The sequence below is a fragment of the Halichoerus grypus genome, chromosome 10, assembly GCF_964656455.1.
Source record: "Halichoerus grypus chromosome 10, mHalGry1.hap1.1, whole genome shotgun sequence".
In the NCBI taxonomy this organism is placed as follows: Eukaryota; Metazoa; Chordata; class Mammalia; order Carnivora; family Phocidae; genus Halichoerus; species Halichoerus grypus.
Genome location: NC_135721.1, coordinates 58,968,907 through 58,981,002, shown reverse-complemented (window position 1 = coordinate 58,981,002; position 12,096 = coordinate 58,968,907). Strand labels below are relative to the sequence as shown.

The 12,096-nt window shown below is 34.7% G+C and overlaps 1 protein-coding gene across 9 annotated transcripts in view; it reads right to left on the bottom strand.

Moving 5' to 3' along the window:
- The window catches only part of USP34 (ubiquitin specific peptidase 34), a 256,698-nt gene that overhangs the window by 39,240 nt on the left and 205,362 nt on the right, over nucleotides 1-12,096 (bottom strand). For all 9 annotated transcript variants that reach the window (XR_013441778.1, XR_013441777.1, XM_036083556.2 and 6 more), the window contains 9 exons: nucleotides 11,752-11,924; nucleotides 8,596-8,749; nucleotides 7,441-7,519; nucleotides 5,284-5,337; nucleotides 5,074-5,169; nucleotides 1,369-1,433; nucleotides 1,199-1,274; nucleotides 1,067-1,114; nucleotides 887-952 (listed from right to left, as the gene is read on the bottom strand). Coding sequence is in view for 7 of the 9 variants with exons in the window: in XM_036083556.2 (XP_035939449.2) it covers nucleotides 887-952; nucleotides 1,067-1,114; nucleotides 1,199-1,274; nucleotides 1,369-1,433; nucleotides 5,074-5,169; nucleotides 5,284-5,337; nucleotides 7,441-7,519; nucleotides 8,596-8,749; nucleotides 11,752-11,924 (811 nt within the window). In the remaining 2 variants the exon portion in view is untranslated. The remainder of the gene's footprint in view (nucleotides 1-886; nucleotides 953-1,066; nucleotides 1,115-1,198; nucleotides 1,275-1,368; nucleotides 1,434-5,073; nucleotides 5,170-5,283; nucleotides 5,338-7,440; nucleotides 7,520-8,595; nucleotides 8,750-11,751; nucleotides 11,925-12,096) is intronic.

Genomic DNA, 12,096 nt, shown 5'->3' with positions numbered 1-12,096 from the left:
TTCAGTATTTATGGATGTATGATATGCTATTTGGGTTTGCTGAAAACAGGCATGGCGGACAGCAACAGATTAAGACAAAACAATGTTACTGTTTGTTGAAAGTGGGTGATAGGTACCTGAGAGTTCCTTATCTTCCTACTTTAATGCTTGTTTTGAAATGTTCATTACAAAGTTTTAAAAAATTATAGCCTTGTGTTTGAAATCTACAATAATCAGATTCTCTAATTCCATTGCTCCAAGGCATAATCAGATAACATTCTGTGTAAGAAAAAAAATCTTCAACTAACTTCATCTACTGCACACTATGTTATCTCCCACCTCTGGAAACTTTTAAGATTTGCATTTTTAGAAAGGCTTATACCACACTTTGGAAGCTAATCAAAAAATGATAAATGATGTTAAGGTGGCAACAGGGGTTAAGTGACCATCACCTGTGAGCAGATTATCCTTAGGGATAAATTATTATAGGGATGTATTAGAACATAATATAGAAGATAAAACTGGACATAAACTGATATACTGGGATATATGCATTTTTATCTTGGAGGAGGAAGATACCCATTTTCAAGTATTTTCTGATAACATTCAAAATTAGTTAAGAAATATGTGATACAGTCTTTTGAACTTTCTATATTTTTCCTTCTAATAGATTGGGGGGAGGCACCCAAGGACTTAAGTAACTTAAAAATCAATTATTTCATCAGTGTAATGGATATGACATAAATTATAACCTTTTTGGCTGTTAAGTATTTTGGGTAACAATTTACACTGGGATCCCTATAATTTATAATACAGTAATTTTGCTGTAACATCTAAGAATAAAAGAAAATAAAACAAAAAACTGCATCTTAAGCTATGCATTATTTGTTGAATTATTTCACCTCACCTCACAAGCTGCTTGACTATTATTAAATTGTTTGGTCAACAGTTCAATCCACTGAAGCATTGTGGGCTAAAAAAAAAAAAAGAAAGAAGTCATTTAAGGCATGGACTTCTGAGCTAAAGATAAAGAAAACCAAAAGCTATCTGATAAATGACATAAAAATCTACAAAACAAAACACATACCTTTTCTTTTGAATGTATAAACGTCTCTAGGACAAAGGAGGTGCTTAACTGTAAGAAAACATTAAGCAAAAAATTTTTAATTATTTTAAAGTAGTCAATTTTGAAAAAAACTATCTAAGGCTTATATATTACCTTTGCTGTCATTAGGGACACAGCTTTAGGATCTGGTAATGTACTGGGAATACAACTACATAACTGCCACATAAACCTAGAATTTAAAAATAGTAAGTTACATTTCTTACAGAATAAGGTTTGTTTTAAATGTGTAACAAAAAATCTACTACTAAGTTTACCAAACTTACCCAAAATATGTATGTTCAAAAATGTTTTTGTCTTGAAGAAACTGCATGTTATCATGCCAAATCCACTGAAGAAAAAGAAAATGGTAACATGAGATATCAAAAGCATTTGCTTAATTACATTTTACCAGTATTTTTTTTAAGACAAAAAAAGATCTGCTCTAAAGGAAACAGAAAAACAAAAAATACAGGCACTTAAAATTCATGTTGATTTTTTTTCAGGTATGTGGAATATGAAAATAGTTACTAAGCCTGCTCCAATTTATCATTTTGTATCTGGCTACCTCAAACAATCACAGTTCTTTAAAAATACAATTATAAAGATTTTGAAAGAACTCTGAAATCCCATCTGTCTAAAGAGCAAATATATAAATGAATAAAATTATGTTGTGTTCCATGTTGATAAAAACAGGTTATGAGAAAGGTTTATGTTCAAAAACTGGCAAAATAAAAACAATTCAGATTGGCAGACCTAAGTCAGGTGATTTCCTTATTTATTCTTTTTTTTTTTTTTTTTAAGATTTTATTTATTTATTTGAGAGAGGGTGAGAGAGAGCATGAGGGAGGGAGGGTCAGAGGAAGAAGCAGACTCCCCGATGAGTGGGGAGCCTGATGCGGGGCTTGATCCTGGGACTCCAGGATCATGACCTGAGCCGAAGGCAGATGCTAAACCGACTGAGGCACCCCTCCTTGTTTATTCTGTAACAATTATGAACAATGATTATTTCTTTTTTTTTTTTTTTTAAGATTTTATTTATTTGACAGAGACAAGACACAGCAAGAGAAGGACATAAACAGGGGGAGTGGGAGAGGGAGAAGCAGGCTTCCTGCTGAGCAGGGAGCCCAACGCGGGGCTTGATCCCAGGACCCTGGGATCATGACCTGAGCCGAAGGCAGACGCTTAATGACTGAGCCACCCAGGAGCCCCAACAATGATTATTTCTAACATGAGCCTTATATAACTGCTCTGCTGACTTTAGTTTTTGTGTTCTTTTAGCTCTCTGTACCCTAAACATGCTCTAAGTTAGTATTCGTTCCATAAAATTATTTTTATCTGGAATGAATTTATGTTGATTATTGATATTACGGCCTGTGTTTATTCCTCCTAAAGATTTTCAACTAACTCTCCTTGCCTCCCAGCCCACTACTCCAGCCCAGTACCAGGTCTTACAACCATGTTTTAGGGTTCCTGCTCCACATTGGTACAGACCTAGTCACTCAACAGACTGCTTCAGAGTTCTTGGTCCTCTAGCATTTCTATGCACACTGCCTTCTACAAAGCTGTAGCCTCAAGAAGGGTTTGAGAGCCTTCACCCATCAGAGCTTTTTCATAGCAATGAAGCTCCATTCCAAGCTTCTTACTTCTAGCCATGAGCTCAGCTCCAGATCTGTGTCATAATTTTTATCCCCTTTACCTCTCAAGAACTCTCCACCACAATTGTCTGATTTTGGCCTAAAGCCTGGTATGGTAGTCCTGTGGTTCCCACCAGACTCATCGTTTTTATTTCTAATATTCATCTTGTTTTTTGACAATCCTTTTTATATTTTATCAATACAACATATGTGGAGCCATGTGGGTGTGTCTAAGTGTGAAATTACTGCACTACAGGTATTCTCTATATACCTCTTCAACTTCATTTTGGGCTACGTATCTTTGCACTTACTAATCACAGCCTCAGAGGTCATCTTTCAGCTTCTAAAACATGCCAATATGCTATGTCTTTACTAAAGGAAGTTGTACATAATACTCTCTTTGCCTGGAGTATTCTTCACATGATTAAGTCTTCACTAACTTTCATGTCTTAGTTTGAGTTTAATCTGAAGTATTTCCTAATCACTTTCCCCAGAAATTCCAATCAACTACCCTTTCTGAGCATTTTGTTTTATCCGCAACAGTCATTACAATTTATAATGTTTGTTTACTTAATAAATTTTATGGTTCTGGGATGCATGGGTGGCTCAGTGGGTTAAGCATGCAACTCTTGATTTCGGCTCGGGTCATAATCTTGTGGTCGGGAGATCAAGCCCTGAGTGGGGCATGCTCAGCGGGCAGTCTACTTGCGATTCTCTCTCCCTCTCCATCTGCCCCACCTCTATAAAATCAATCAATAAATAAAATCTTTAAAAATAATTTTATGGTTCTAAATTTCCTATTTACTCTTTGGGAAAGTCTGCTACTAGCTATATTTTAACTGTACAAATCTAAAGGACCAAATTCCAGTTTATACCTAAAATCTATGTTAATATTAAATAACAGTATTATCATACTTTAGTATTTTTAGTAAAATGTATATGCAAATTAATTTTTCAATTAATAAGCTAAAACAATGATAGGAAAAAAAACAGTTGGTTTAGGTCTGCAATCAAGAATATTCTAGGGACGCTTGGGTGGCTCAGTTGGTTAAGCATCTGCCTTCAGCTCAGGTCATGATCCCAGGGTCCTGGGATCGAGCCCCACATCAGGCTCCTTGCTCAGCAGGGAGCCTGCTTCTCCCTCTCCCTGCCGCTCCCCCTGCTTCTGCACTCTCTCTGACAAATAAATACCTTTTTTAAAACAAACAAAAAAGAATATTCTAATGTAGTACAATGTGTTTTTCTTGTTGTAGTAGAGCAAATATCCGGGATTCCCTTTTGTCACATATAAATCAGTGGTTCTGAAAGAATGGTTCAGAGACCTGTGGGGGATACCCATGACCATTTTAGGGTATATATAATATCAAAACCATTTCTTTAGTAATAGGATGAGGCTATTTGCCCGTTTTTACTCTCATTCTCTCCTGAGCAACAATGGAGGCTAAATAATGAATGAAATCACAACAGAGCAAATGCAAAAATTATGAGACTCCAGCTGTCATCTATTAAATCAGATATTAAAAAGATTTGCAAGCATATAAAATGGCCACTTTTCTCCTGAATGGTTTTGTTCTGAAAATTTTTTTCATAAAATGATATAAAAAATATTATATTAGCATGTCATGGGCTTAATTTTGTTATTTTTAAATAAATTAAAAATTTTTTTAAATTTTATCATATTTTATCAGTAACATTCTAGGGAGTCAAGATACCAGTTAAGAGTATTTTTTGGGGGACCAAAATCCACTCAGTTTTAAGACTCGATGACAACAGTGCAAATATCAATCAATTAGATAGTAAAAGCTGAACTATCTAGATGAAAGAGTAAATTTTTATCAGGTACACCTTTCTGAAGATTTACATTTTGGCTCAGTTTATAACACTGATACAACACACACTGAGTTGTGAATACATTTTATAGTTCTTAACACATTAAAGTAACATTATCACTTACTACGTCATGAAACAAAGAAAGCCTAATTACTATAAACAAGACACATTTTGAAATATTTAATACATATTTTAAATGCATTTCAAATACATGGTACATTTCTATGTAACATGAAGCAAAGAAGGAACATCCATCACCCAATCCAAGAACATTACCATACATACAAGTTACTTAATGAGCTTGCATCAACCATGTTACTTATTTTTCTTTAATCTTACTAATAATTATTTTCTCACTTTACATGCACCTGTCCTATGTCAGTATTACCAAGACCATTTATAAGTAGTGTTAAGGTCTACCCGGGATTATAAATCCTAATGTTGCTATAGCCTGCTCCAGTAGTCCTATTACTTGCATTAATACTTAACATGTTTTTAAATTGCTGAAGTTAAATTAACTTATACCTCTAGTAACTCTGACGAAACATCAAATTTGAATTCTTTGCCATTTTCTTCCTCTGGTTCCATGCGTTTGTAAAACAGCATATACGCACTGTGTGTCTTTAAGAGGCAAAGAAAAAAAGGTATATTTTCATTTTGACAAAGTATAACTATAAAATTAGGTAACATGGAAGAAAGAAAACAATGTAAATTATATATGAAAAAAATGATTACCTTTTCGAAGGAGAAATCCATAAATTTATCTGTAACAGAATCATAGGTCTTGGTCTGTTTAAAAAAATAAAAGTTTTCCTTCTTTAAAAAATATATTTATATTTATCTCAGTTGTATTTATACATAAAATATTTCATAAACAGCTAGTTTATTCTTTATAAAAAAAATCATTGACAGAAGTTCTTGGCTAAGAGTATAATTGACCCTTGAATAACACAGGTTTGAACTACACAGATTCACTTAAAGGCAGATTTTTTTCCCCAATAAATACAACAGCATACTGTAAATGTATTTTCCTTATGATTTTAAAAGATTTATTTATTTATTTTAGAGAGAGAGAGCGTGAGTGGGGTTGGAGAGGGAGAGGGACAGAATCTCAAGCACACTCCCCTATGAGCACAGAGCCCAATGACATGGGGCCTGATCTCACAACCCTGAGATCACGACCTGAGCCGAAATCAAGAGTCAGATGCCCAACCGACTGTGCCACCCAGGCGCCTCTCCTTTTGATCTTCTTAGTAACATTTTCTTTTTTCTAGTTTACTTTTTTTGTAAGAATACAGTATATAGTAAGTGTAACATACAAAATATGTATTGATTGAGTGTTCATGTTATCAGGCTTCTGATCAAGAGACAAAAGTTATACTTGGATTTCTGACTGTGTGGGGGCCTGGCATATTTAACTCCCACATTGTTCAAGGGTCAACTGTAACTGAAAACAAAGATTCAAAATATTTTTAAAGATACTTTACCATAAAATATATAAAGCAAAATAAAACGTACTTGCAATTTAAGAACTACCTTTTAAGAGAAGAGCTTTGAAAACTTTACTTTTTGTTTGAGGAAATATCCCAGGAATAACATCTAGAGATGCAATAGGTTTATTATGGCATCAGTAACTTATTACTTCCTCCTTCTACCCATTTCTGAAGTGTTAGCAATTTGCCTACTTCTCCTTTTCTATTCAAAGTAGTACATAAGAGCACCAAAGAGCAGTAAGGAAGTCCTTCATTAAAATCCACAATGTGAACAGTGATTTCACTATAGACATGGCTATTAAAGTGAAAAATAACTTCATTTGGGCTTATCTGTGAAATGGAAATGACTAATGCTTTACTTATGAGAATCAAAACAGTATTATAAAACTGTTTTCAGAACATCAGTACTTGGATAAAATGCCTATGAAATACAATTATTATAATTATGTTATTATAGGGGTGCCTGGGTGGCTCAGTCATTAAACGTCTGCCTTCGGCTCAGGTCATGGTCCTGGGGTCCTAGGATCGAGCCCCGCATCAGGCTCCCTGCTCAGCGGGAAGCCTGCTCCTCCCTCCCCCACTTCCCCTGCTTGTGTTCCCTGTCTTGCTGTGTCTCTGTCAAATAAATAAAATTAAAAATAAAAAAAATTATGTTGTTATAATACTACTACTCCAACCTAATTGTCTTTTTTCATGTCTTAGGGCTAATTACGTAACAGGTTAAGATATTCTTTGTGTATCCTGTCAATAGTAATAACCAGGTTGCTCCTGTTGTTATAAAAAAGGCACTGAAAGAATAATTCTTTGAAGTTTAGCTCAAGCTAATTTCCTTGACAAAGATTTTTCGTATGAAGTCAATGAAGAGTAATTTCTTTTGGCTCAAATCTCAAAGCATTCAAGTGGACAACTTCTTCCATCATGTTTCATGGCAATGCAATTCAATTCCTATACTACTATTTAATTTTTCAATTTTAAGTCTTAACCTTCTTTATCAGTTGAAGGCACAAATTGTAATTTAAAAAGTATTTCCCAGGGGCACCTGTGTGGCTCAGTTGGTTAAGCGTCTGCCTTCAGCTCAGGTCATGATCCCAGGGTCCCCGGATCGAGCCCGGCATCAGGCTCCCTGCTCGGCAGGGAGTCTGCTTCTCCCTCTGCTGCTCTCATGCTCTCCCTCACTCTCTTTCCCTCTCAAATAAATAAATAAAATCTTAAAAAAAAGTATTTCCCAGTCTGGTATACATGCTGAATAGACTAGACTTCTAATAAATAACAACTGAATAAATTTTAGATTTAATCATAGCAATTAAAAGGGAGTTAAGTGGTTTTGCTACTGGATTTTATGATACTGCATAGCACCTGGAAAGTCAAGGACCATTTATAACTTCTGAATAAAACTTACTGTCATCTCTCCACCAAAACATTCAGAGGCCAACTGAGCAGAATCAAAAGGTTTTACCTCAGCATCATTAAAAAGATACCTAAAACAGAGCACACAGTGTTTATACACATATTGAGTATTCCAGCTATTATAAAAATACATACTGAAAAAATTATAAAACTTTATCAAACTATTTTTAATATGAGGTAAATAAATTCTAAGTTCTTATTTTGATAACACTAACCTACTAGAAACTGGGAATATAATTTTACAAATTGTAACTGCCCTAAAATCTGATAAATCCATTTATAAACTAGGAGTAACAGAAGAATTCATAAAAACAAAGAAAAAGTTTGCATAAATATTACTTGTGCAGCTATTGGACAGAAAAGATTAAGAGATGGGAGAACTTCCAAAGATAAAGATGTCATTTCAAAAAATTTATGATAAAAAAAGATTCAAAATATATTTATGGAATTAATTTCAAATAGACAAACAAGGTTAAGATACCACTGACGTGTTGGCTTGAAAAGTTCAACAAAACTATTCTGCTAACTGCAGATCAATGTACATTTTGTTCAAAGAAATATCCCTAACACTTAGAACAATGCCTACCATAGATACATAGCCTCTATACATGAGACTCCACCTAACAACATATGAAGACCAAAAAAGAGCTATTAAGTATTGATTTAATGACTTCTATCCATTACCTTGATAAAAGATGATAAAAAAAATGCGCGGGTTGGAAGGGGAAAAGTAAGGTGGAGAGAGTGGAGCATGCAGGTAACTTCAAATTGCCTTATATAAGGACTTCGTAACCACCCTATAGGAGACACTCAGTAAACAGCTCTTGAATGAGTAAACAAAGATAGAAAAGATTTGGAAGGTGCAATATTGTCTATAAATCTAAAGTTGTGTGCAAAAGCTTGTGTGTTCTTTTTTCTTAGGAGAACATTCATCAAATTCTCAGAAGAAGGTTAAGAACAATCGATTCCTACTGTCTTATGAAAGTTGCTTTCATTTAAAAACTGTCTGCCCCTTTTCCTGATTTTATAGAGTTTTTAAAAAAATAAAATCAGAAAACATATCTGAAGCAAAAACAATCATAAGTTTATACTTTAAAAAAAGAAAAAAAAATTTTTTAATCCCAAGAATAAAATACTTAAAACTCACCATTTGTTGTTTTTATAAGCATGTGGATTGACTATATCTCTGATGAAGCTGTAATAGTGCCCACCATCTGCTGTTCCTGTGTGAACAGTCACTCCTATTAAGTCATACTCATAGCTTTCTGTGTCTTTTGAATGATCACTGACTTCCTTAAAACCTGAAATGATTTACATAAAATAATGGTAATAATGTTGAAAACTGCACATTAACATCTTTGAATCACTTTACCTCACTTTACATAATATATTTAATATACAGAAATAGGCACAGATACATTATATATTATAATAGGTACAAAACAACTCCATTTGCTAGTCATTCCCCATCCATAGTCTACAATTTTAAGGAACATTTATACAAATCATTTGGAAAAACAACCGTAAGTATGGACAACGTCAATATAATATATAAATATAAAATATGTTCTTTGTTTAATCTTATTCCTTTTGAAATAGATAGTACAGTATTTTTCATTCAAGCTAGGAGCAGGCAAACCCAAGATATGGAAAGGCATTAAGATACTCATGCCCTTTAATCTCAGGTTAAGAAAAAGGAGCACTTTAGTGGTAGCATGCTGGCAACTGTTTATTAGTTAATAGAAAACATTCTGTATTAGGAGACAGAAACAAAATAAACAGACATCCTTCCTGTCCCCAAAGATGTGAAAGGCATAAAAGATACTAAGGAAAAATTACAGAATGATCTAGTAAGTTTGAAGATTTATGACTTATGATCTGTATACCCAGCATCATATATAAAGGAAAAAGTATAATCAGAAACAAGTGAAAACAGATTAGGTTAACTTGAGTGCACAGTCTAAACTGGAAAGTGACAACTGAGGAGAGAAGGAAATGGCTAACAGTGTCTTAATAGTGACTGAGAAGTTTGGATGTGCTAGGATCTGACTCTGAATGCATCAGTTACGGCCTAAAAAAAATCTTTCATCTTGGCACAAATTTCTGCTACTTCTACACAAGGAAGCATCATGAAAAATACCAGAAAGCACAATAACTGGGCAGTCTTACTATAATTTTATAAATGGTTTGTAAAGAGTTCTAAAAAGTAAGGTGTATATATACACTGCCTACTTCTTAACTTTGCCTGTATTTTCAAAGTTATCTTCCACTGGCTCATTTGCTGCAACCTCTAAACATACTCAAATTCTAAGGGTAGGGATGCCTGGGTGGCTCAGTTGGGTAAGCGTGTGCCTTCGGTTCAAGTCACCATGATCCCAGGGTCCTGGGATCGAGTCCCGCATCAGCAGCCTGCTTCTCTCTCTGCCTGCTCTGCCTGCTCGTGCGCTGACAAATAAATAAATAAAATCTTTACAAAAAAAAAAATTCTAAAGGTAGGGGCGCCTGGGTGGCTCAGTCGGTTAAGCATCTGCCTTTGACTCAGGTCCTGGGATCGAGCCCCGCATCAAGCTCCCTGCTCAGCAGGGAGTCTGCTTTTCCCTCTCCCTCTGCTGCTCCCCCCTGGTTGTGTTCTCTCACTCTGTCAAACAAATAAATAAAATCTTTAAAAAAAAAAAAAATCCTGAGGGTAAAAATACCCCCCTTAACTCTATTCCTCTATAGCAAGTCACCATCTTCTCTCCTCTTTTCAAAGAAAGAGTACGTTCTTCTCTTAAAAGAATAGCGCACGCTCACTGTTTACACTTCTCAACTCCCATTTAGTGAAACATTTACTGGATGCTCATTAAGTGCCAGGCAATGGAATATAAAGATTAAAATGCAGTTCTCTTTCCCAAATCTTAAAATATAGCGGCTTATTCAAACCTTAAAAATTTTAATCATGAGAACTTATTATATAAAGAAAACATTGCCAGAACCCTATTATGTAAAACAGAACTTCTCTAACTAAAGAACAGAAAGGCAAGAGCTAGACCTGTTCTGCTTTTTTTGCTCACCTGTTTCCATTCCTCACCTCTGTGGTCTTTGAGGCACATATACATAAGTTTGAAAAGCACTGGTCTTATGGAAGTAATAAGAATTTGGAGGTAATTGGATATGAACCAAGTATCATCTTTAAATCACTACAATCTGCCTTTCTACTACTGCAATACCCAAATGAAACTGCTCTGATAAAGATAACCAAAGACATTCTACATGCTGTTTTCAGTCATGTTCTTTCTGAAACAATTCCTTTTCTTTAGCATTCAATACTTCTGACCAAATTCCCTTTTTCTTGAGATCTTCTTGAAATACTGACCCACTATTCAGCTATGATCAAGCCACAAACCTGAGTCATTCTTGACTTTTCTTCCTCCCTCTAGTAGTAGACTAAAAAGTCAACTTCAAAGGGACAAAGACCTTGTTCTTTGTTGCCACTCTATTCCCACTAGTATGAGAATAGTATATTATATATAGATATTCAGTAACTTCATTGGATTCATTTATACATACAATCATCAAATCCTATTAACCCTCCACACACCTCTCTCCAAATCTACTGGTATGCTTGCTCATTAAACTACCATCTTCTCTGTGGTTTATCAGAATGGCCCCCCCACATCCCTTTCATCATCCTCTAATCCATTTCTATTGCTATAGTCAGAATAACCTTTCCCAGATCCCACCTGGTTATTTCAGTTCCCTGCTTAAAATCTTCCAAAGGTTTCACATCAAACAAAGATTACAATTATTAACATGGCTTACAAACAAAATGATGTGGCCATTGCCTTTTGCCCATCTCATCAACTCCACCCCCACCTCCTACCCATCTAAAGACATTAGCCATTCCTCTCAATCTATTCCTTATTCAAACTCTGCTTCAATGTTACCTTCATGAAAGCAGTCCCTGATACCCCTAGATTTGAGATACACTCACCATCCTATCTGATGACACATCCTGTTTATAATTTCTTGCTCAATAAGACTTGCCTACTAGACTTAAGTTCTATGAGATAAGGAACCATGTGTATCTTGTTCACTGCCATGTACTAATGCCTAGCAGAGTGCCTAGAACATAGTTCTAATAAACGCCAAATATCTATTGACGAACTGACTGAACTTGCCATACTGTATTTAAATACAATCCCCTTTCCAAAATTCAATTTCATTTTATTAAATGTGAAGTTGGTTACAACTTTATAGTTATGGCTGTCTTGTTATGGAGACTTACAATAAACATAGGCAAGAGAAAGAGATCAAAAATTACCTTCTTTCCTATCACTCTTTCCCATTAGAAAATCTTCTGTATAGGGCGTCATATCCAAACGTAATGGGAAGGAAAAGTGTGTGTTCACTTTCTCTTTCATCATTGTTACCATATTAAATGTATACCTCATAGTATTAAAACTCAGAATGCGAGGCAATTTCTTAAAACATGCCCTGAAAGACAGAAAAAAAAGGAAAAAAAAAAAAGGAAAAAGAAAACTTAAAAATCTCTTCCAAAAGTACTTTAGCTGGTAACATATTTACACTATATGTATTTCAGGATTCAACTCAGTAAATAATAAACAGTATTTTAAATCATGCTCTTATTAAATATATCTATACCTAT